General features: G+C 38.4%; 1 protein-coding gene across 2 annotated transcripts in view; it reads left to right on the forward strand.

The window, feature by feature from the left end:
* The window catches only part of Plcb1 (phospholipase C beta 1), a 695,339-nt gene that overhangs the window by 14,203 nt on the left and 654,361 nt on the right, over positions 1–26,775 (forward strand). For both annotated transcript variants that reach the window (XM_006983966.4, XM_006983965.4), the window contains exon 2: positions 13,977–14,054. In XM_006983966.4, coding sequence (XP_006984028.1) covers positions 13,977–14,054 — 78 coding nt within the window. The remainder of the gene's footprint in view (positions 1–13,976; positions 14,055–26,775) is intronic.

A 26,775-nucleotide genomic window follows, 5' to 3' on the forward strand; every position in this document is an offset into this window, starting at 1 on the left:
CTTTCCTCCACAAGTTGTTTTAGTCATGGTGTTTATCATAGCCATAGAAAGCAAACAAGAACAGAAATTAGTTAGCAAACAAACCTTCTAGGGCTTGGCTCAATTCTAGAGTAGCCAACTGAACTAGAATCATATCCTTTGGGAGTAAAAGGATGACCATGTATTTCAGACATCACTCCCAGGCATATATTCTGACAGTTACTATGTAGCATCTTGGCTGAGTAGCTGCTTTGATGTGGGGAAAACACAGATTTTAGCAGCTATGTAGCAAGTGGAACTGAAAATGGAGACTGTGGATTTCTGAGTGAGATCATACCTTGCGTGCTGAATTCCAGTCGGTACTGGAATGTTTGAGGTGATTATTGAGGAAGTGGGCATGAAGCTGAGCCAAATGATTACTGAGGACCTGCACCCAAGAGTGGGACTAGGAAGGAGAACCAATAAACTAGAATCAGCAGCATCTGAACAAAGCAAAGAGGCCTAAGACAGAGACCCAGCATCTAAATTTCATATATTTGGGTCTTTTAATTTTAACATTTGATTTTTAAGATCTTGCTGTGAATTATCACCACAATTTTTTTAATTGGAATCTTGTCCATTGCTCTGAAGAGGAGGTAACCTGAAAATGATAAGCTATACCTACAGGTTAATACCAATTGGTGTGGAACTTAGAGGACATGTTTTGTGCAGCTCACTAGGGCTTTTGTTTTGCACACCTCAAGAAGAACATGTCTGCAAATGTTTCTGTGAACTGTCATGCATGTAATCTCACAGAAGCCTAAAACATTTTTTAATTATTCCTGCATTTTAAGGACAAATTTTATTTCCAAATGTCTTTTTTGACATTTAAATTTTAAGTAATTTTGAGAATTTCGACTCCTTCTGAAGTTCTGTGTACCAGTGCAATTCTTTTAAAAGATGATTTTTCAAGCTATGTATTAAGAATATGTGGAAAAGGGCTGGAGAAGCGGCTCAGTGGTTGAGAGCACTGGATGCTCTTTCAGTTTGATTCCTAGCACCTACATGGCTGTTCACAACTGTTGGTAACACCAGTCCTAGAACATCCAACATTGTTCTCTGACCTCTGTGAACAACAGACATGCAGTGGTTCACAGCCATGCATGAAAACAAAACACCTATACACATAAAATAAATACATTTTTAAAAAGTTGTAAAAAATACATAAAGAATATCAGAATGAGACAGGATGGTGATTGCCTCAAAATATTAAGGATAGACCTTCCACATGACCCAGCAGTTCTAGCATTTCTGGGTATCTCCTGAAAATAATTGAAAGTAAAGTCTCAAAGAGATGTTCACACTTCTTTATGCACAGCAGCATCATTCACAGTTACCAAAGTGAGTAGATCAAAGGTCCACTGAAAGATGAGTAGTTAATAAAACACGGTGCAGCTATTATATGGAGCCTTCAAAAGGACGGCTGCTGAACAGTGCTACAACATGAATGAACATGGGGGACATTTTGCTAAGTGACATAAGTCAGGCAGAAAAGGATGCCATTGTATGCTTCTGTTTGTAAGCATCACATAGAGTCATCAAATTTCTTGAGACAAGAAGTACAATGGCAGTTTCCAGGCCTGTAGAAGGGGGGAATAGCATGTAGTATTCAATGGTTGTGGCATTTCAGTTTTGGAAGATAAAATGGTTCTGCCAATGGATGGTGGTGGCATAACCTGGTAGTATAAATGTACATAAACGTAATGCCACTCAACTGTGAGCTTAGTAATGATAAATTTTAGGTTACAGCTGTTTTGCTCAAGATCATGCATCTCAAGATAAACCTACATTTAATCCTTCAGGACATTTTTTTTTTATTATTAGTTTTCTTTGTGTGTGTGTTCACACTTGTTTGTCAAGATGAATTTGTGGAGGTCAGAGAACAACATTCAGGAGTTGGTTCTCAACTTTTGATCTTGTTGAAGCTCGGTGTCTCTTTTGCCCAAGACTCCAGGGTAGCTGGCCTGTGAGCTTCTGGTCAATTCTATCTCTGTCTTCAGGCTCATCATAGGTATACAAGACTACAGATTTGTGTAACTGCATCCAGGTTTTTACACATGGGTTTTGGGGATATGTGAGTTCTCAGGGTCATATTCAGTTTCTTGGGCCTGGGCAGTAGGTGCTTTCACCTCATGTCCTAGGCCAACATTTGTTTTTAAATATGCCAATATTAATAGCAAACATTGTTATGAGGTGTGCATATATTTGTGAAGGTGACTTACTAAAATCATCCTTCTTGATTATGGCAACTCTCGCAGATACATATCAGTACCCCTGCCTTTCTATCCCTTCACAGTGAGGAACTGAGAAAGGGAATAGGGAGGCATTGGAAATCAAGTGGGCAGCGTCCAGTGTTGAGCTCTTAAAATTAAATGTACAGGGAAATGAAAATCCATTACTGCTCCTCTGCCTACCCTGAACAAACAATACAAAATTTCAAAGCTCTCTCTGTAAGTTCTCTATGAGTTTTCGTTACAACTTCTTTTGAAGACATGAAGGTTAGAATTTGCTGTGCTTAGGATGTATATGAAAATGCTGGGGGGAAAAAGTGGACTTCAGCCTGGAAAGCAGATAGGCTAACTGCAGCTCTTCACCTGTTTCTCCTCTCCTCCAAATCCGATACCCCAGTCTCAACCCTAGCTCTGTAGCAGACCACTTGCTGAAGCTACCACTGCCCTCTGTCCCCACCTCCAGTAGATTACACAGATCTTCCCTTCCTAACTTGCTGCCCTTCCACTCATTGCTTTATCTCAGCCCCCAACTCCAGCAGGCATTTCCTGGGAACTCATAGGCCACTCCAGTAAGGGAAGCAGACAGCCTACTTCAAATCTTCACCTCTCCCTCCCCATTCCTCCAAGTCCAGTCCCCCATTCTCAACCCCAGCTCCCTAGTAGACCACCTACTAGGGCTTCTCCTCATTCTCTGCCTCTATTCTCAGGAGATTAAGCAAATCCTAGTGGAACAGCCTGTTTTCTTCCCTCCTGTGTATACTCACCATCCCCTCATCCTCATTGCTAAGTGTCAGCTCCCAATACCTAGAAACACATTTTACTTGGAACCCCCAGTAGCCACACCTATCAGGATCCCAGAAGAATTTCCTGCCAGGCAACACAGCTGTCTCACTCTCCTAAGAACCAGAGAGGAAACAGAAATTAAGAAACAAAACACCCACCCAACAAAGACAAGATCAGATATCAGCACCTAAAAATTATAATCTTCCCAAACCCAGATGCCTAGACACCAGCCTAAAAGCACAATCATTAACAGCCAGGACAATATGTCTCAACTAGAGCCCTGCAACCCTACCACAGTATACAGTGAGTGAGTATTGGAACAAGGCTGAAGCATATGACTATGATAGAGGCACTTAAAGAGGAAACAAATAAATTCATCAAAGGAATCTATGAAAACCCAAAAAGTGGAAGAAAATGAATAAAAGCAGTTAAAGAAGATCTTAAAGTGGAAATAGAGTCTATAAAGAAAAGCCAAACTGAGGAAAATGTGGAAAGGAAAAACTTAGAAGAAACTAGAGCAGCAACTTCAGAGGCTACCCTCATTAACAAAATATATGAAATGGAAGGGAGAATCTCAGGCATTGGAGACACCAGAGAAGAAATGGATACCTTGGTCAAAGAAAATGTTAAATTAAAAAAATATCCTGAAACATCCAAGGAAATGTGGTGCACCATAAAAATACTAAATCTATGAATAATAGAATAAAAGAAGAAGAAAAAAGACTCAATTCAAAAGCACAGAAAATATCTTCAATAAAATCATAGAAGAAAATTTCTCCAGTTTAAAGGAGGAGATGCCTATCAAGGTATAAGAAGCATACAGAATGTCAAATAGACTGGACCAAAAAAGAAATTGCCCTTGTCACATATTAATCAAAACACTAAATGTACAGCTCAAAGAGAGACTATTAAAAGCTGCAAGGGAAAAAGAACAAGTAACATAAAAAGGCAGACCTACTAGAATAACACCTTACTTTTCAATGGAGACTTCAAAAGCCAAAGGCCTGGATAGATATTCTATAGACTCTAAAAGACCATGGATGCTAGACCAGACTGCTATACCCAGCAAAACTTTCAGTCACCGTAGATGGAGAAAATAAGATATTCTATGATGAAACAAAAATGAAGCACTATCTGTCTACAAACCTAGCCCTACAGCATGCACCAGAAGGAAAACAACCTGAAGAGGTTAACTAGACATAATAATCCAAGACCAGCAATTCAAGAGTGTAGCTAAAGTTTTCCTGCCTTGCCCACAGTCAGGATAAATCTCTGTCACCCGCCAGTCCCATAGCCGCTCAGACCCAACCAAGTAAACACAGAGACTTATATTGCATACAAACTGTATGGCCGTGGCAGGCTTCTTGCTAACTGTTCTTATAGCTTAAATTAATCCATTTCCATAAATCTATACCTTGCCACATGGCTGGTGGCTTACCAGGGTCTTCACATGCTGCTGATCATGATGGTGGCTGGCAGTGTCTCTCTGCCTCAGCCTTCCCGCTTCCCAGAATTCTCCTCTCTCCTTGTCCAACCTACTTCCTGCCTGGCCACTGGCCAATCAGTGTTTTATTTATTGACCAATCAGAGCAATTTGACATACAGACCATCCCACAGCACAAAAGAGGGGAAACACACACACACACACACACACACACACACACACACACACGAACACCAAAACAAGCAAACAAGCAAACAAACAAACAAATAAATAACAAGAATCAACAAACTGCTCAGTGATATATCTCAACATCAATTGTCTCAATTCTCCAGTAAAAAGACAGAGACTAACAGAACTGATGAGAAAACAAGATATAATCTTCTGTAGCATTCTAGAAACACACCTAACATTAAGGATAGACATCGCCTTACGGTAAAAGAATGGAAAACAATATTTTAAGCAAATGAACCTAAGAAGTAAGCTGTGGTAGTCATTTTAATATCTTTCAAAATCGACTTCAAACCAAAACTAATCAGAAGAGATAGAGAAGGACACTACATACTCATCAAAGGAAAAATCAACTAAAAGGACGTTACAATTCTTAGTGTCTGTGGAACAAACACAAAGGCATCCAAGTTCATAAAAGAAGCACTACTACAGCTTAAATCACATATTGACCCTTGCACACTGGTAGTGGGAGGTTTCAGTACCCCACTCTTGCCAATAGACAGGTGGTTCAGACAAAGACTAAACAGAGAAATGCTGAAGCTAACTGATGTTAACTAAATGAACCTAACAGATATTTATGGAACCTTTCACACAAACACAAAAGAATATTCCTGCTTCTCAGCAGCTCATGGAACTTTCTCCAAAATTGACCACATACATGGACACAAAGCAAGTGTCAACAGGTAGAAGGAATTTGAAATAACACCCTGCATGTTATCTGACCACCATGGATTGAAGCTAGATATCAATAATAACAGAAACAATATAGTGCTTATAAACTCATGGAAATTGAAAGTCTTACTACTCAGTGAAAAATGGGTCGAGGCAGAAATAAAGAAAAGTTAAAAACTAAAGACGTTCTAGAATTGAATGAAAATGAATATACAACATATCTAAATATATGGGACATGATGAAAGTGGGTTTAAGAGGCAAGTTCATAGCACTAAGTGCCTACATAGAAAAATGGGAGAGATCTCATACTAGTAACTAAAAAGCATACCTGAAAGCTCTAGAACAAAAAGAATAAATCACAATTAATCCAAAAGGAGTAGATGGCAAGAAATAATCAAACTCAGGACTGAAATCAATAAAATAGGAATAAGGAAAACAATACAGAAAATCAATGAAACAAAGATGTTTTTTTTTTTTTTTTAGCAAAATCAATAAGATTGACAAAATCTTATCCAAATTAACAAATTTAGAAATGAAAAGGGAGGCATAATAAGAGACACTGAGAAAATCCAGAGAATTATAAGGACATACTTTAAAAACCTGTACCCTACCAAATTGGAAAATATAAAAGAAAATAGATAATTTTCTTGATATATACTATTTACCAAAGTTGAGCAAGATCATTTAAGCAATTTAAACAAACTTATAAGCTCTAGTGAATTAGAAGCGATAACTAAGGAATGGGGGATGGGTTGGGGAGGGAGGCTGGGGGATGGGAAGAGGAGGAGGGGAGATCTGTGGTTGGTATATAAAACGAATAGAAAATTTCTTAATAATAAAAATTAAAAAAAGAAAATATGAATACAATTTTTTTCTACGACAACAACAAACAAAGGCAGTTGGTTTTAAAACAGAATTATTCACAGAAGAGCTAATGCCAATATTCCTCAAATTATTCCACAAAATTGAAACAGAAGGAATATTGCCCAACATGTTTTATGAGGCCACAGTTATCCTGATACCCAAATCTAATAAAGACCCAACAAAAAAGTGAATTACAGCTCAATTTCCCTTAGGAACATAGATATAACAGTTCACAATAAAATACTTGCAAACTTAATCCAAGACCACATCAAAAAAAATCCACCATTATTAAGTAGGCTTCATCCAAGCAGTTCAGGGATGGTTCAGCATATCAAAATCAATATATAATCATGTAAACAAATTGAAAGGCACAAACCATATGATGATCTCATGAAATGCAAAAAAAAAAAAACAAACAAAAATACAATGAACAAACCAAAAAACACCTTTAACAAAATCCATCCCTTCTTCATGATAAAAATCTTGAAGAGATTAGGGATACAAAGGACATGCCTCAACATAATAAAGAAAGTTTACAGCAAGCTAATAGCCAACATCCATTTAAATGGACAGAAATTAAAAGCAATTCCAGTAGAATTTGGAACATGACAAGGTTGTCCACTCTCACCATATATAGTCAATAGAGTACTTGAAGATTTACCTAGAGCAATAATACAACTGAAAGAGATCAAGGGGATACAGATTGAAATGGAAGAAGTCCAAGAGTATTTTTTATTTGTAGATGATATGATAGTATACGTACAAGACCCTAAAATTTCCACCGAGAAACTCCCATAGCTGATAAACACTTTCAGCAAAGTAGCTGGATACAAAATTAACTCAGAAAAATCAGTGACCCTCCTATATACAAATAGCAAATGAATTGAGATAGAAATCAAGGAAACAACACCTTTCTTGATAGCCTCAAATAATACAAAATATCTTGGGGTAACTCTATCCAAGCAAGTGAAAGACTTGTATGATAAGAACTTTTAAGATATTGAAGAAAGTACCAGAAGATGGAAAATGGATTGGTAGGGTTACTATAGTAAAACTAGCCATCTTACCAAAAGCAACCTACAGGTTCAGTGTATTCTCCATCAAAATTCCAACACAATTCATAATAGATATTCAAAGAATAATGCTCAGCTTCATATGGAAACACATATCCAAATAGATAAAACAATCCTGAATTAAAAAAAAAAAACAAAAAACAAACAACAACAACAATAACAACAACAACAAAATAAAACTACTGAAGGTATCACTGTCCTTAATTTCAAAATGTACTACAAAGCTATAGTAATAAAAGAGCATGATATTGGCACAGAAACAGACACATCAAATAATGGATTAGAATTGAAGCCCCAGAAATACATCCATACACCTATGGACATCTGATTTTTGGTAAAGAACAGAGAAATACACATTGGAAAAGAGACAGCACCTTTAACAAATGGTACCAGTCAAACTGATTGGCTGCATTAGAAGAAGACAAATAGATCCATCCTCATCACCCTGCACAAAACTCAACTCCATTTGGATAAAAAAACTTCAACATAAATCCAGATATATTGAGCCTGGATATAAAAAAAATGAAAGTGGGGAATAGTCTTGAGCTCACTGGCCCAGGAAAAGACTTTCTGAACAGAACACAGTTAGTGCAGGCACTAAGATCAACAATAAGTGGGACCTCATGAAAGCGAAAAGCTTCTGCATAGCAAAGGACACTGTTGTTCAGACAAACCAGCTGTCTACAGTATGGGAAAAGATTTTTTATACCAAGTCTACATCTAATAGATGACTGATATTCAAAATATATAAATTAATAAAAAAAACTAGGTAGCAAGAAAACAAACAACCATATTAAAAAAGAAATGAGGTACAGATTTAGGCAGAGAATTCTCAAATGAGGAAATTCAAATGGCCAAGGAACACTTAAAGAAATGTTCAACATCCCTATTCATCAGGGAAATACAAATCAGAACTACTTTGAGATTTCATCTTACACCCATCAGAATTGGTTAGATCAATTAAACAAGTGACAGCTCATGCTGGTGAAAATGGGGAGTAAGGGCAGCACTCATCCATTGCTAATGGGACTGCAAAGTTGTACAGTCTCTATGAAAATCAGTGTGGCAGTTCTTCAGGAAGGTGAGAATCAATCTCCCTCAAGATCCAGCTATACCACTCTTGGGCATATACCCAAATGATACTTCGTCCCATCACAAAGACATTTGCTCAACTACATTCACTGCTGTTCTATTCATAATATCCAGAAATTGGAAACAACTTAGATGTCCATCAACAGATGAATAGATAAAGAAAATGTGGTAATCTATACAATGGAGTACTACTCAGATGTTTAAAAAAAAATGAAACCATGAAATTCTCGGGTAAATGGATTGAACTAGAAAAAAGTTCATGCTAAGTGGGGTATCCCACAACCAGAAAGAGAAATATGTTATTTGCTTACATGTGGATATAAGCTTTTAAATCAATGATAACTAGCCTATAATCCATAGAACCACAGAAGTTAGGTTTAGAATAAGTGTCTGGGAGAGGACAGACAGATCTCATTAGGAAAGGGAAATAGAATAGATAGCTATGGATTGATGGGGAGGTGGAATGGAATAACGAAATGGGGAGGGGGAGGGGAGAGGGAGGCTGAGGGAGGGAATACAGGGTGAGACAGCTAAAATTAAGGGCCATCTGTGGGGTGGTATGGAAACCTAATACAGTAGAGGCTTCCTAAAATACATATATATATATATACATATATATATATGTATGTATATATGTATATATATATACATATATATATGTATGAAGATGATTTAATCAAAGCTGTCAAATAATGGGGGAGACAGAGTTCCAGCTGGCCATCTCTTGTCACCAAATGAAGCTCCCAGTACCAGGGTTGGGTTACATTTAATTGAGTTTTTGGCCAAGAGGGTCTCATGTGAATCCCCAAACAACCCAGGCTGTTGCCAAGACAGTCCTCCACAAACTGATGACAAGGCACATTGCTGAAAACAACACCCACAAAACTCAATGAATACAGAGAAGTTAAAAGGTGCCTACATTGAGCCTGCATCCCATGATCTAGCATCTTTGGTACATGAAGGTACTCTGCACTTTCCCAAAAGAAAAACATAAATACAAACCCATCCATAAAACCATGGATCAACATGACATTGGTGTTCTACCTGCAAGACATGCTAGTGCCATGTTGGTGCAAATCTTGTGGGAGTAACCTACCAATATCTGATTTGACTGAAGGTCCATCCAGGAGATGAAACCAATACTCGAAACTGCTTAAGTGAAGAAAAACCTGAGACTAGATAGCCCACAGACCTAAGGTAAAGCCAAATACTATTGTTCTAAAAAAAGTAATATGTAGCAATAAAATGAGTCCTAATGACATTCTGCTACATTCATAGATTAGTGCCTTGCTCAGCCAGCCATGTTAGAGAAGTTTCCTCCTGCAGCCAATGGGAACAAATACAGAGACCTTACAACCAGACATCATGCAGAGAGTGAGGGACTTTCAAACACTCAGCCCTAGACAGGATGTCTCCATCAAATTTCTCCCCTCAGGGCTCTGGGAACCCCAGGGAAGAGTAGGCAGAAAAAGTCAGAGAGGATGAAGGTCCTCCAAATCAACATGATCAACTTGAACTCACAGAGACTGAGGCAGCATGCACAGCGCCTACATGGGTCTACACCATGTCCTCTGTTTATATGTTATGGCTTCCAGTTGAGCGTTTTTATGCCATACTTTGGTGTTTGAATGAGTGGATATGTTTCTTGTGTTTTCTCTTGGGCTCTTTTCCTTCTGTTTGTTTGTTTTGCCCAATTCCAATGTGTTGGTTTTTGTTCGATCTTACTATATTTTATTTTACTACATTTTATCATTAACACTTAGAAGTCTACTTCGTTTTCCAGTGAAAGACAGAAAGGGAGTGGATCCAGATAGAAGGGGGGAATCAGGAGGAGTAGAAGGGTGTGGAAGCTGTAATCACGATATAATATGTGAGGGGGAAAAATCTAAATTCAATAAAAAGAAAACAAAGGTGTTTAGTAAGACTTCATGGGTGTAGCTTCTGATGTCACTAGGAGACACAATTGCTTGATGTTTTGGTTGTGAGCTCTGCTTTTAGATGGCTGAACCATCTCTCCAGCCCTGGGACACACAGTATCACAACAAACTCCCCGATCCTCTGGCTTTTACAGTTTTTCTGCCCCGTCTGCCACAATGTTTCCTGAGCCGACTGCAGGAGTGTTTTCTCTATGTATCCATTGGGATGGGGCTTGACAACTCTGTATGTTGTTTTTTTTTTTTTTTTGTGGTTTTCTGTAATGGTCTTTGTCTATGGCAAAGGAAAGTTTCCCTGAAGAGAAGTGAAGATTGCACTTATCTGTGGGTATAAGGACAAATGTTTATAGATTGTTAGGGATTTTGCTGGTTTAGTAAATTAGCACTTGTAGATTCTCCTTCAATAGCTATGTTTTCACAAGACTGCCTAAATGTGAGCTGAACAAGGAAAACAACAATGAATATTCCAAACTGGATGGGGAAGAGCTTCACTCTGCACAAAGAACAACAGGTAACTGAGGACAGCTAGGAGTAGGAGAGGTGGTCCTCCCCAGGAAAGAGCACACCAATTGATTGTCTCGTGCAAAACAACCAGCCCTGAAAACATACATACAAGTAACATTATGTGGACTCAACAGGCAGTGTATTTATAGTATATATGTATATAGAAGTACATATGTACATGTGTAGATGTAATTTTCTGTCTCACCAACCAGCCAGCCAGCTCCCAAATAACCACACAGAGACTTGTTATTAATTATAAATGCTTGGTTGCTAGTGTAGGATTGTTACTAACTAGTTCTTACAACTTAAATTAACCCATATATTTTATGTACCATCACATGCCTTGTTACCTTTTTCAGCATAGCATGTTCATCTTGCTTCTCCCTGTGTCTCCTGGTGACTGCCATTTTTCATTCCAACACTCTCTCCCTGTCCACAAGTCCTGCCTAACCTCTTCTTCCCTAGCTATTGGCCATTTAGCCCTTTATTAAACCAATGAGAGTAATACATCGTCATAATGTACAAAGAGATTATTCCACAACATGCATGCAATAACAATTGAAAAAAAAAGAGGCATGAAATTTGAAAAAGTAGTGAGGAGAATATGTGAGGATTTGGAAGAAAGAAAGGAAAGGAAGAATGTGGTGATATTTTATTTGTGCTTTAATAAAATTTGCCTGGAGACCAGAAAATAGCAAGCCTTTTTAAGTAAGCAAAGAAGTCGGGCAGTGATAGCACATGCCCTTAATCCTATCGCTTAGTAGACAGGATCTCTGTGTGTTCAAGGCCACACTAGGGAACAGAGCCAGGTGTGGCGTCACATGCCTTTAATCCCAGTACCAAACATAGAGCCCTGGAGGTCTGTACAGACAGACTGAAAGTGACAGAGCTGTGTAGGAAGAGAAAGTGAAGTAGCTGGGTTAAGAGAGCCAATGAGAGGGCAGAAAAGCAAGGCATGTAAAGCCTGGGTAGACAGGAAGTTGGGTGCATTTGGAAGCTGCAGAGTTGGTGAGGTGAGGTTGGCTGGTGGCTTTCCCTATTTCCCTGATCTAAGGCTTTTACTCCTATGTTTGGCTCCATGTTTTTTTTTTTTTTTTTTATTTAATTAGACCATTTAGAAATTTGTCTATAGAAGAAATATTGTAATTACATTACAAACTTAAAAACAAACACATAAAACAACAACAGTAAAGTGGCAGCTAAGCCCCTTCAACCCTACACAAAGAACTATAGACAGCTAAGGAATGCTGAGAGTGGGAAAGGTTGTCTTTTTCTGGGAAGAGCATAACAGTTGGCCATCCAATACCAAGTTATCAACCCTGAAAATATGCATTTGAGTAAAACTATGCAGGCGGAGCAATTTATATTTAGGGGTGTTTGTGTGTGTGTGTGTGTGTTTGTGTGTGTATGTATATCTGTATACACAATACATACTTACATAAGAATACATGTATGTAACAATGAATGAAAACAGAGGCCATGATTTTGAAAAAGATCAATGGGAGGGCTTCAAGGGAGGAGAGGGAAGGGGGAAATGATGTAATTATGATCTCAAAATTATAAAAGAAAAAAATGCAAAAATGTATTTTCTGCAGAGGCCTGAGTATTTCAGTTTGCCACTAAACATGCTCATGTGGGAGTGGAAAATCTCATGGGATCCCACCCTAGACAAAGAACTACAAGCAACTAATGACTGCTGAGAGGGGAAGAATTAGTCTTCCCCAGGGATGAGCCCCCTAATTAATTGTCCAATACCAAGTGGTCAGCCCTGAAACCGTATACACACAAGGAACACTCAATGAACTCAGCAGGTTGTGTGTGTAAATACATACACACATATATGTATATATACATATATACATATCTAAATGCACTTATACATATGTGCAACAAGTAAAGAAAAAGAGGACATGAATTTGAACTGGAACAGGTTGAAATTAGGGTGTGTGGAGAAGAAGGAAAGGAAATGATATAGTTTTATTTAAATTTTAAAAATTCCTAAAATCCATATTTGTGTGTGTTGTGTGTGTGTGTGTGTGTGTGTGTGTGTGTGTGTGTGTGTGTGTGTGTGTGTACACATGCCTGTGTGTAAGAAGTAAATATTGTTGGATATTATGGGCAGAACAGGACACATCTCAACAATGTTAGCTGTCATAATACAATGAAAGCAGCCTAGCTTCTTACACTCATGCTGCTAAATTCAGAGCACTGTTTGCCTATGATCTTTTAGATTAGTATATGAAATTTAAATCTGCAACAGTTTTTGTATGTACCTTTCCAAATATGTGAAAGATGGCCTTATTTACTGTTACCTTGGAAACAGCAAATGCCCTAATGCTATGCTTACTCTCTTTGGTACAATTAAAAATCATTTTATGGAGCAAATGTAATTTAAAATATTATCCTCAAGCATGGATTTTAATTAACCTTAATTAGATGAAATACATAATGATGGTTAGTGTTAACATTATTTGGAAATCTTAATATAGTTTTCTAACACAAAGTATGCCAATGTCTTTCAAATTTTGTCTTAATAAATGCATACATGACTATCTTTCTTATCTAGTTAGGTGAAGATGCTCTGATTATTGCTTAACTCTGTCAGGTCTGGATCTGATAAATTTTTGGTGCATGAGTATGTATGTGATTGTGTATTTGCAAGTGTTTACATGTACCATGATGTTTGTGTGGAGGTCAAAGGACAGCACGGGGTGTCAGTCCTCACTCACTTCCTGCCATCTTTGGCACAAGATCTCTTTGTTGTTCACTGCTGTTTACATCAGGTTGGCTGACCCAGGGACTTCTGGGGATTTTCTTGTACCTGCTCCCATATCGCCTCAGGAGCACTGGTGTAACAGTCATCTGTGACCGTAAATATGCCTTTATGTAGGTTGTAGGGATTTGAACTCGGGTCCTCATGTTTGTATAGCAGTCACTTTTATCCATGAGCCATTATGTCAGTCTTCCAATTAATGATTTTATGAAGTTGAAAATTACCATGTCTACTTTGCTTTAAACTTTTCTTAATAATTAATAACCTTAGAAAATCACTTATGAATTATTACTTCTTCAGTAGCTTCCCACAGGACATGAACTGATATGCATGCTTTTTTTTTTTTTTTCATTTTCTAGGACTCCACTATTGTGACTCCAATTATTTTGAGGACTGATCCTCAGGGATTTTTCTTTTACTGGACAGATCAAAATAAGGTAAGAGATAAGATGTCTTCCTTACATTATTCTGTTGGTTACTTATAAAGTAATTGTTTACTTTCTAGGTTAGTCTACCATTTAACAGACCACCTTTTGCGGTGTTTATTGATTCTACTTCCAGAAACTCAGGCTAAAGGCCTTAGGACCTTCATGGATGCTTGTGTGAAATGGTGGATTCACTAGATCCTAGAGTAATTGTTTTCTGTTTAAGACAAAAACTCAGGCTTGTGGATTGCATTTGGTGAACATGATCCTGGACTTTCATTGATTTAACTCCCTTCCAATTCAGAATGAAGAAAGATGATGAGACAAATTCCTTTTGACCTTAATGACCAAAGGTTCAACAGTTAGTCATTTTTTTTTCTCTCTTCTCTCTGTGCTATAATTAACAGTTCTCCCAGTAGTAGCCTGGTTTGGCCTTGATAATTTATTCATGTTTGTATTGGCTAATTGTGGTTGTCAACTTGACACACCTCAGGAGAGGGAATCTCAGTTGAGGAATTGCCTCTTTTATTGTCCTGTGGACATGTCTATGGGATATATATTACTTCAATTGATGTAGCAGAAGCAGGCCCCCTGTAGACAGTACTATCTCTAGGAAGGTGGGTCTGCCTATGTAAGAAAGGTAGACAAACAGTTGAGCCTAGCATCTAACTAGTAAACAGTGTTCCTCTGTGGACTCTTCTTCTATTCCTGATTCCAGGTTCCTTCCTTGAGTTCCTGCCTTGGTTTTCCTTAGTTATATATTCTAATCTATAAGCCAAAGAAACCATCCCCCAGGTTGCTTTTGGTCATGGTGTTTATCATAGCAACAGAGAACAAACTAGAGCAGTGTTAAAATTAAAACTAAGATTCCTTTAACCTTTTTATTGAGTTTTAAAGAATCTTCCCACATTAGCTTTCTGCCAAAAATACTAAGAATTCAGTAGTTCAGTTTTGATAAAGCCAGTTGATAATTCCATATTGAATTATTAAAAACTGTCTGCATACCATAAGATTTCTTTGAGGTTTAATGGGCAGTTAGATAAGAATATTCATAGGAAGTGGCTATTGTTTCAATAATCACTGGCATCTAAGAGGCCCAGTATGTAGACTGTTTGTGTCCTCTAAGTATTGATATCTGAAGAGGTAGTTTCTTTTTGTTGTTGTTTTTGAGAGCACTAAATATATTTAGAAACCAATAGGAAGCAATACTAACGGAATGGTATTAGAAAAACTAGGGACTCCTCAATTACTGTATGATGGGGTTCAAATATTAGTTTTTGAAACACCATGTCATAGCCCAGCTACCCAGAGTTTTTGGACAATGGGTCTTAGGCTAGGCCTTGGGCATCTTTTTACACTTGTGAGCACAGGTTGTAACTGGCTTACGTAGCTTCATCCTTGGAGTATGAGTCCTTTCAGAAAGTTTTCCATACTGAAAAGTTAGCACCTAGTCTCAAGGCTTGCCCTGAACTGGCCAGCTCCCAATCTCTCAAGAAGCAAATTCTCCCCTAATGGTCCTAGAGTTACATCTCACTACTGTCTGTGTGTTCTTCAAGTTTCTATGGCTATAGATGTGATTGTAAACCATAGAACTTAGGCCAGTGTCAAAAATTATGTGTGGGTAAGATTTCATACTTAATGTTCATGTTTGTTACTGGGTGTGTTAATCACATTGGTTTAGACATTCTGTTTGGTTTCCTGCTGTTATGTATAAAACAATGGCTTGAAAGAGTTTTTTTTCACCCCTAAAGACTATTTTTAGAACAGTCACAGCTATATTTGTGAAAGATTTATTTATAATGCCTAGAGCATTTTAAAAGGTTGGGTGCTTGAACAAGAGACCAAACTGTCAGTTTGATTTTTTCAACCTGTAAATCAAATTTCCATAAAAGCAACAGAAGATATTTTGGGGTTTTTAAATAATTCATGACAACTCAGTTAAGCTCTACTAGAAGACCAATCATAAACATTTCTTTGCTTGTAGAAGAGAAGGCGGTAGGGTCAAAGGCTCTTTGATGCATCTCTGTTGTTCTAGGAGCCCAATATTTTGACCCAGGCATATTTTCAGCCTTTCCTTTGTTTTATACCAGCCTTTCCTTCTTGGTCACAATGCTGTTTATAACCAATGGGAACAGAGAATGGGGGGAAGGGGAGGGATTTCTTCTGTCTCTTTATTGCTTTTTCTCTTATGGATGGATATTAGTCTTAGTCAAGACATGGTAAATTTTACTTTTTACTTCTTAGGTCTTTAAGTCATTCCTCAGTCATTTATCAGTTTAGAGGTTTATTTTTTGGTCAAGGATCATGTGTCTTAGGCTCTAAAAGATGAGAGGATTTTAGAAAATAATAATAAAAGAAACTTACCACATTTTCAAGTTTGTCATTTTCTTTCTGGCTCTAATCCCAGTCTTGGAACCAGATCAAGTGATGTATCCCCGTTTTGGTCTTGGACGACTGTAAACAATGCATTAGAGTCGATGTAGGCCGGACAAACTGTGCACACAAACAGAGGGCAGCACGCCAGGCTTGCAGTTGAGGCTGTGGATAAGATCCTTTGAAGGAACTGGGCTGAGTAGTGCAGTCATGATGCTCCTTAGAGGACTACTTGTTTAAAGTATCTTTTTTTTTCTTTTGGCAATTAGTCTTAAGAATCTGTCATCTGTGTTACAGAGATCTCAGGGAAAACAATATAATACTTTTGAGGTTACCATTTGAGTTTTCACATTTGTTTTCCATGCTTGGGAAACTTGCCTTGGTATTGAATATAAGATGCCTTGTCTTTCTGAGTCATCCCCCAACATGCTCTGCCTTTGCTCCATGAAGCTTGTGCGGCAGCACCTTGATTAGCAATCACAGGGAGCCTCTTGTTCTCACAGGCAAGAAGAATGGTTGAAGAGCACTTGGTTATAAGAGCTTGCCTTGCAGAGCTCTGGAAGGAACCCCTCACATTCATGGTATCTAATGTGTGTCCATTTCTTGTCATGACTGCACAGCACCTTGTCCCATAGCCACTGTTTTCAAGCCACTGGCTTCCTCCTGTAGACAATGCAATTCTGCCTTGCCCAACCGCTCCTTTGACTTGTCCCCATAGAAGTGGTAGGTGACAAAGAAGACAGACAGCACTGATGATACAGTTCAGAGTTAAAAACCAGAACTGGCAGTCATTTTCAGAGAGCCAAAATGTGTTAAGTGAAACATGGACAGGATATTTGGGTTAGTGCAATCTGAATATCACTTTTAGCCATAAATGTTCATAGTTTGTTCCATTGCTGGACTTATTTTGACAGTCTTTCCACTTAATGTTGGTTCTATAAAGTTTATTGCATACAATTAGCAAAAACGAGTTACTGAATATGATTATTTTATTTTAAGCACAGTGGTTTTTTGGGTGTAAGTGTAGAGTATGTAAGGAGGATGTGTTTATTTATAAGTGATGAGTATGAAGAAGGTCCTGCCCACCCCAAGTACCAAAGAGGTTGCCTGCATTAGACTACGCCACACGGACACTGGCAATCATAACAGGGAGTGCTAGCCACAAAACGTCACTATGAGACTCCGAGAAAAGGGTCAACATAGAAGAACCCACAGACTCCTATCTAGACTGTGACACAGGAGAATGTTGTCTTGCAATTTGATGCCCTGATTGTGTGCCAAGTTTGATGTAAAAATAAAACCAGTTTAGTTCAGATCTAGGAAGCTCAAGAAAGTTCGATAAATCCTTGCTTCTTTCCCTAAAAGAGGAGCTTTGAGGAAGGGAGGGCAATTAGCAATTACATAAGATTTAAAAGAAATGGGAGGGAAAAGCATCCTACTGTATTTTGATATAGATTTTTTAGTGCATAGTACATAAGTAATTTCCTTTTAGTAAGAGAGTAAAGCAGCATAAATATCTTCAACATTATCTGATAATCTGATAACCCCAATCCTAGTTTGTTTGTTTTCCAGTCAGAAATGAGTATCATCTTTCTGGTTTATTCCTGGGTTTCCTTTATGAATTTGAACATGCATAACTCTGGGAATACTGCATTTTGTTTTGTTCAAATCCATTTTATCCTGTTATGTTATTTTTGCTCTTTCAAAACTTGCTTTTGACTTCACAGGATGTCTTAGAGATGTTCATGTATGAACCCATCCGCTTCTTTTCACTTGCTCTATTGTGTTCTAATATTGGATTGCAAACTTACATTTATAGGTAAAGTTCCCATTGATGGGTTTTTGGTGTTTGTTTCTAATTTGGGGCAACAGCAAACCTCCTATAACACAGAGTAATGGCCAGCTTGATGCTCTGTCTCTGTGGGTAGGTGGGTCAGGGCATCCCCAAGGGAAATACTTACAAGTATCATTGCTGCTTGAAAGCTTGACATATCTTAAATTTTAGTCTTTGGCTTTACCATTGTTTATACCTACATAATCTTATGTGAGAAAAACTGTTTTCTCATGTCCCAATCAACACTGTTAGGAAACATTTCAACTTTTACCTGATGGATGCAACTGTTGGATCTATGTTTTCCTCTGCCCTAACTGGATTTGCCAGGAAACTGGGCATATTTTCAGTCATTACTGGCTGTTTCTGTTCTGGGTTATTTGCTACATCCCCGGCTCTCATATAATAGCTGTTGTGAATCTTGCAAATACATTCTTCTGTCTGTGGCTTGTCTTGAATTCCCCAGCATCTAATTCATGCATGGCAAAAGATGGCTTGAAGTCTTAAAGTTTGATGGAGTCTCATTTAAACTTTTCTTTGTTTTCTTTTGTTCTGACTCATCATCCTTATTGCTATCGTTACTATTAATTGTGGTTGGGAATTCACATGTAATGGATTCTGATGAATGGCAGGGGATGGAGTTCTTAATTCGATTTCTTCAAATAGGTCATCCTATGGGTTGGTGGCTTTCTACTTTCTAGTTGTAGCCAGTGAGGGTAGCACCCCATGGCACCATTTGCTTTGGGGCCTTCTTCCTGTTTTGGGATGTGAAAGGTACATGGGACTGCAAAGACAGTGGACTGAGCTGACACCCTGTTGTCATACCTGAAGTGAATAGCTTGAGATGGCAGTACCTCTGAACTTCTCAGTTGTCATTTCTGCTTCTTTCTTAGTTACCGTCTGCCTTTTGCACTTTCTGGTTGAGCAGGCACCACCCCTTCTGTTTACCCATGATCTAGATTGTGGCATGCATCTATACCTGCATAGTCAGTCATTTCTTGGAAGCTGCATAAGAGAGATTGACTCTGCTCCCTGCTCCATCTGCTACTCTTTCCTCCTCTAGGCCTTGAAACAGTCTGTGGGCCCCTTGTAGAGAGTGCCAATGACTGGCGTTTCTATAAATGTCAACGGTAGATACCCTTCTCTTGTAATCTGAGATTTCTATACAGAGTTCAAATGAAAAGTTTAGAAGTTAAATATTTACATAAGCCACGGTGATATTTTTAAAACAGGAGTCCAGAGCTAGGAATATTTTAGATGATGAATCATAAACCTCACAGAAAGAATTATGTGGTTTCCTATGAAGGAACCAGTTTGGCCTCCATAAAGAATGGTGGGCACATGCTTCAGGATGGACCCCTTTGCAGTGGGCTTTCTCTTTGGGAGACACTAGTTGACTGCGTTCCAGGGACATCACTTCTGGCCTTTCATGCGGTATTCCAGAACTTACAGCATGCTTGAACATAAAGATTTGATTAAGGGATGAAGGTTGCGCATTTTATCTGTGGACTTTTTCTGGAGGCTGAAACAATGAATGAAATTATCTTAGCAAGCAGCACAATTGACGTGATGGCCATTCTTCCCTGGCCCAAAGCAGAGGACCAGCTGCTGCAGACTAACTGGTAGCACCTGTGGCCAGTGCTTTCCTCTGTCTCCTCTGTCTGTCCATCTCCACTGTCAATGAAGATAGAAGCAGTGTCAAGTGCACTGCCTGGCCCTTGCCCCTCCATAGGACCCTGGCTGTGTTCCAGTGTCCAGTCAGCATCTATATCCTTTTGCTTTTCCCCTCAACAGTTAGAAGCCACTTTGCATCCTCTGTATCTCCTTGGGGTCTGGGGAGTAGCACACTCACCTTAACCAATGATATCTTATGCATACATATCACAGCTGTACCTCCTCTTGGGCAGGAAACCTCAGAGGTGCATGCAGAATGTTAATTCCTAAAATACTCCTGTAGAATAACACCCACCCACCTTGTTGTTAGCTGGTTTGAAAACACCCTCTCTAAAGGGCTTTCTTCTCTTTCTGTCTCACTCCCACTGTATCCTAAAGCGACTTCTAAAGTACTGTTTTCATTATAATCATTGTCTGGGGATGTCTTATTATGGGTATGTAATACTGATCAGGTTAGTGTAGATGCCTCCTGATTGAGAGTGGTAAAGGTATTCCTTAGTTAAGAGCCATTACTTTAAGCCATGGCTAGTTTTCCTAAACACTAACAATTTATATTGCTGTGGCGGATGCGCCTTTGGGTTCTGAGTCTGATGTATGTTTAACGAATCACCTCAGTAACTGTCTAGGCCATGCTTTGCTCATCTATGAGAAAAGTATTGCTGAGTTAGGTTTGGTATGAAGGTTCACCGTGAACAATAACATCATGCCTACTACGTTGTGAACACCTAGTTCTTTCTGGTGACTTTTGCTATAAACAATCTCTGGCTACACAGAAGTTCCTAATGCATTGTTAGGGACCATAAATGTGCTGCTTTGAAAGCCAAGTCACCATTTATGTATGTTTAAATTCTTATTCCCTTTTTTCTTCTTGGTAACAGTGACCTGCTTTCTATTCAGGCTTATTGTGGTCTTTTGATGGAAGCTTGGGGCTTGTTGGGCAAACAAGATGTTTGTTTATGTTTACATTTCATAATGTTTTGGGAACTGAGCCGTGGAAGGCAAAAGGAGTTTATTGCCAGGAAGATGTTTCCTCTGAGGATATTTGCTAATAAAAACTACAACATAGGTGAAAGTTTTCTAGACCATAGGGGATTTGAAGCATCTTATGGAATAAGCTTTAAGATGATTTAGATGTCTTTGATAGAAAAAATGGTACTAATATCCTCTAGGAGACTCGGATGCTGCAGAGTTGCCTGTATCTTTTTCCTAAGATAATCGTTTTCGGATTATCACAGTTATATTGGTACCAGGCACTGTTTCTCATCCACACTGAACTGATTCTTAGAAATTAGGATTCTGAGCATAAGCAAACAGCCACAAGTCAGATTGCTAGGAGCAGGCAATCTTCCTACTCATCAATTCAATTTCCCATCAAGTGCCATTGCTATCAACACCGTCTTCTCACTGCGAGGACCTCCCCTCGATTTTCACTTCCAGAAATACTGGCTAGGACAGGAAAGCCAGGTGTTACTCAGGCTTAGTGTTTGTAGACAAAACTTAAGGGTACATGTTATTAGCTTCAAATCTTTTGCAAATCCTTGGTGGGTGGCAATTCATGACATTTTGATAGAATTTTGAATGAAGCACAGTTTCGTGAAGTGTATTTTAAAATCACTGTAGTTATGATGAAATGGCATCATGACCGTTTCTTTGCAATCATTTTCCAGTATAGTAGGATTGTTATGACACTATCACTGTGTGTTCTTATGGGAACAACAATAGCAACATACGTGCAAATGATACGTGGAATCTAGAAATATGGTGGCACTCTGGCTTTAATTCTAAATTCAATATTCTCCGTATAACTTAATTATAAAATTATGCTTGGTTTTATGAGTTGCTTATATTTAACTTTTCTCAGTCTTAGAAATTAAATGGGATATTTTCCATACCATGGAGTTATTATGGGGGGGCTTCAATTCTTTTTAATAGAAACATGATTTGTGGTATTGAATTGGAAAAATATGTGGAGGAAATACATTTGTGTGTTGTTTTCAATTTTATTTTATGGGGACAATCATTGGCCTTTGTAGGAAATAGAAGGACAGATACATGGTCCTGACATAAAACTGTGCTAGCTTGTTTGAGCTGCAGATGTCTTAGATAGAGAATGTTCTTGGTTCTGTTGTGGTTCATTTTCTTGCCAAGGCAAGATTGTTTTAGTCTACTAATGGGGTCCCATCAAGCACTTTATAGTTAATCAACAGGACAAACCTCTCTTTGTACTTTGGTAAAACTAATTGAAAGCGTTTATCACCACACAACAAGACTAAAACAAGTAACATATCTATTTTGTTGCATTTTCATGTTTCATTATTGTTTATTTAAATAATTTAAAAAGGAGAAAAATGCAACCTTTGAACAAACAGTTCATTGAGAAGCTATTATTCACATACAAATTCAAGTCTGGGGAAGTGCTTGTTCTTAGTATGTTTGTTTGCTTGTATATTTTCTTTAGTGTTATTGTTACCATTAGCACCAATAACAACAAACACACCTGTGATATTTTCCACATGCAATATAATAGAGAAAATGGGAAATGGGGAGATATACATGTAGTGTAGAGTTTTATTGTTTATATTATTGCATTTTAAATTGATAAGTATATAGTTTTATAGTATGTATTCATGGCATATACAGTGTGTACATGGTTCTCCAATGAACTTTTATGGTATGATAGTGTGCATACACATACTATGTACTTTAATATTCATATACTATTATTCAGGATATTCTATTATGTATTGTAATGTTTGTATATTATACATATACTAGAATACTATATTATACACATACCATTATACAATATATTATGTTACATATTTTAATGTTTGTATATTGTATTATACAAACCTTACAAACTATATAATTGTGTTATAATAACATATACACTGTTTAATCATTTCCATAAGCTTGTGAAGGTCAGTACTAAAATTATCTCCATTTATAAGCAAGCAAATTTAAGTACACACGAAGGTAATGTACTGATCTTTGGTTATGTGCTTGACTAGTGTCAGAAATAGAATCAAGTAGAGCAATCTGGCCATATGGCCTTGCTTTTCACACTGTATGTTTTAAAAAACTGATTAATGTGTTAGGTTGTTTATCTGCAGGACTTTCCTCCTCAGAATTGTTTGAATAAAGAACCTTAATAGGCATGGTGCATTTGCCAAGAAGAGACAGAGTATGAAGAAGGATTCCCAGCTTTGGGCTACACATTAAAATTCACTGGAGAACTACAGAGAATATTGCTGTTTGCCCTCAACCCCTGAGGACTCTGACTTACTGGGCTGGTATGTGGTATGCACTTCATATTTAAAAAAAAAAAAAAAAAGCTTCTCATTTGTTTGTATCACACAGCCCAGGTGAGCATTACCAACGAAGTCAGCAAACTTAGAGGCTGTGCACACACTACTTTAGTAGCAGTCTGTGCCATGGCCTACTTTCCACCAGCAGTAACACTCAGCATGAACATTCACCCATAGGTCTGGCAAGATTCTGAATTATTTGATTATGATTGGATGATATTCCTTATATTGTGTTCAGTAAGGCAGGAAATTAATAGCATTTTTAGGGTTTTTCTTAATATCCAAGATTGGATTAGAATAGGATTTGGGGGTTATATTTGTAATTAATTAAAATTCATTAGCTTTCCATTGCCCCAAACACTCAGGTGTTATCCCTGTGTCCCGAGCTTACCAAATGTCCCCATCCGTGCTTGCCTATGCTCCTTTGGGTTTATTTGCTAGATTCTCCATTAGATAAAGGGACACAATTAATTTAGCTGCCCTTTTGAATATGAGAATGTGATATTAAGAATGGCCTTAAAAAGCTCAGGCAGTCACAGTGACAGGGTATGTGTTAGCATGTACAAGGCCCTGGTCCATATTTAGCACACATAATCCAAACAAAACAAACAAAGCAAAATAAAACAGCTCAAAGAAAAGACACCCTAGACCCTGTTTAGTTATGTAATTTTATAACTAAACTTTCATCTACAAATATAAAGGCAGGCTCTATCTTGTTAAGTGGGAACATTGAATCATTTCTTGTCAGTTTATAAGAACTTCCCCTTTATTTCCAAATACACCCAAACAGGGAAACCATGGGAAGTCAGGTAATACTCACACATGGTAGGAAGCCTGACTTTTAGTCATCTTTGGATAGTACAAATGGGCAAAGCCAAATCTCTATTTCTCTCATTACGGTACTTTGTTTTCACTCTGCCTTGTGCAAGGGATGTTGACAGGATAAGGATGATTTTGCATGAGATTTCTGTCCAGCACTGTGCAGAACTCCGCTTCGGGTCTGTGGTCTGGAAATGATATTGCACCATGACACGCGGTGCACCTGTGTGAAATGAAGGCTTCAATGAAAAGTTTTATGAGGCAGAACTAGTTGCTAAACTAAGAAGCTAATGACTGTGTTGCTATCCATAATGGAGTCTATTTTTAGGTGAACATTTGTTCCTCTCGCATGGCTTCATTATGCAAGAGGACAGCGGCTTCAGCACTATGTTTTGAATATTGAGATATTAGAATACCAGAGTAAATGCAACCTTAGATGTATTATAGCTTTCTCATAGGCTTGAGCCCTATTTGGTGCACAATCAAGGAGACAAATGAAGCACAAAAACAAGCTTTGGTGTTGGCTGAATTCTTCCTGCTGTCAATCCCAAGCTTGATTCAGGGTGACCCTTTGAAATATGGACACACAGTAGGGACGTGAAGTTGGCAAGTGAATAAATGCTTAAGCTTGGGAGATGAGAGATTCCACTCCTTTGGGGAACTCTGGAGACAGCACAGAGGAGAGGGAGCTGTGGCAATTGCCCACCATATCCCAGAGTTAAGTGACCAGCTCTTCCAGGGGTCTTGTCCCAGCGCTTTTTCCAAGTTCTCCCCTTGATTCAGGGCCATAAGTCAAGCAGATTTCAGGCTTCGTGAGAGCTCCCAGACATAGTTGCAGTTGAGATCTGTCAGTTGGTGTGTATGGTGTATACTACTGGCACCCTCATCAGTGGCTGCTATGGGTGCTTTCCTTTTCAGTTACTCTGACTTTGTGTATCTGCATTACATAAGCTACAAACTGGGAGTTGAACCCATTCAGAAACAGATTTTGCTTAGTTTGCACAGTGCTTTTAATGCATTCACATGCCTTTCTTACATTTCAAAATCTAGGGAGTTTATATGTAATTCTAAATTTCTCCAATAAATATCACGAAGTAGTACTGTCCAGCAGGCTCTTACAGCCACATTTGGCCAAAGCAGGACAGCAGATGCCTGTCATAGCCAGGGCATGTGATATCCAATCTGCCAGTCTCCAGCAGGCCAGCCTACTTAATTTACTAGAACCTGTATGCTCGTTAGGTCATTAAACATAAACATCAGACCACTCTGGTAACATCCTATCTGGAATCTTCAATAAGTGAGTGACTATGAAGCTTCATGTGGCATGTTGTTAATTTCGTCTCAGTGAGCCGTGAGAATTTGTGGAATAAAGATTGAGTTTTTCAGTGGAAAACATGGCTGAAGGTCAGCATATTTCAGTCCTGCCCCTAGGTGTTTTCAACAAAACAGTCGTTTCTCTAAGCCTGCCCCCTGTCTCTGAAATATGGATCTGAAGCGTATGTGCCCTGGGGTCCTGCTCCACTTTAAAAGGCTGTTACTCCAAAGTGACTTTCACGTGGCATTGTGCTAGGTAAGATTTATAAATATGACTCTTTGGCAAAGGATTTCAGGCTGAATTGGTCCATCAATCTAAAGGAAATAAGAGTGTTGGACTTGGGACACCAGGCTGAATGTGTTCTTTTTATGGAACATGAGGATTAACTTCATCTCCTGCTCATCATAGTGAGCATTGACTAGATTGTGGTGTCTGATACAATATTCTATAGGCACCTGTGGCTTTTAAATTAAAATTTAAAATTAATTTTGATTACAATTCATGCTGGTTGTGGTGGCACAGCTGGTAGGATTTGCTGAAGGAGGCAGAGGCAGGAGGATCACGAGTTCGAGGCCAGCCTGGGCTACACATTTAAAAGAAAAATTCTTTTCCTTCAGCTTAGTAACCATAGTTGAGTGCTTTGTAGCAATCTCATTATGTGACATTTCCATTGTGGTGGAAAATTTCAATGGGTATTGCTGAATGGAATATGAATTTGGAATGGCTTTTCTGAGCCAGTAAACAGTTTTCTTGCAGTGATATATTTCTAAGATCTTCCAGAGAATAAAGCTTTCCACACACACATACTTTTTTGTGTGTGGCTAGATCATGAGGTTTCGGTACTGACAGTGGGATCAGACTTTGTTATTTAGTTCCTGTGGAAGAGGATATTGAGACAGCTCATACACTACTTTCAGAAGTTAAATGAGGAAGCTAATCCTGTAGAAAACATTGTCTCAGTCAGTTCTGCGTTACTCTAAGAAGGTACTCAAGGCTCAGTTCTGAAAGCTGGTGAGTCCAAAGAGCATGGCTATGTGCATGGGGTGGCCTTGTTTTACACCAATTAGCTTGTGTGATAATTAACTCAATTTATGCAAGCTAATTGTAGCAATTCTTTCCTTGGAAGGCTGTTTCTAACTCTTGTGGTTTGGAGTGAAATCTCTCTTTGGTGCTACAGAACCCCTCATGATTTTCTTCGCCTTTGTACTTTCAGTGACATGATGATTTTGTCGAATTCCCTTTCACTTGCTCATTAGATGATGAACCCCGTGAAGTCAAGGATATTACCCAATTGCCATTACCTATTTCTAGCACACTGCCAGTGTACAGTAATTGTTCAATTCCTGTATACCAAATGGCTGAGACCTAGGAAGGTTGTACAGTAGCTTGTCTAGGGTTAAAGGTTACTGAGTA

The sequence above is a fragment of the Peromyscus maniculatus genome, chromosome 4, assembly GCF_049852395.1.
Source record: "Peromyscus maniculatus bairdii isolate BWxNUB_F1_BW_parent chromosome 4, HU_Pman_BW_mat_3.1, whole genome shotgun sequence".
NCBI lineage: Eukaryota > Metazoa > Chordata > Mammalia > Rodentia > Cricetidae > Peromyscus > Peromyscus maniculatus.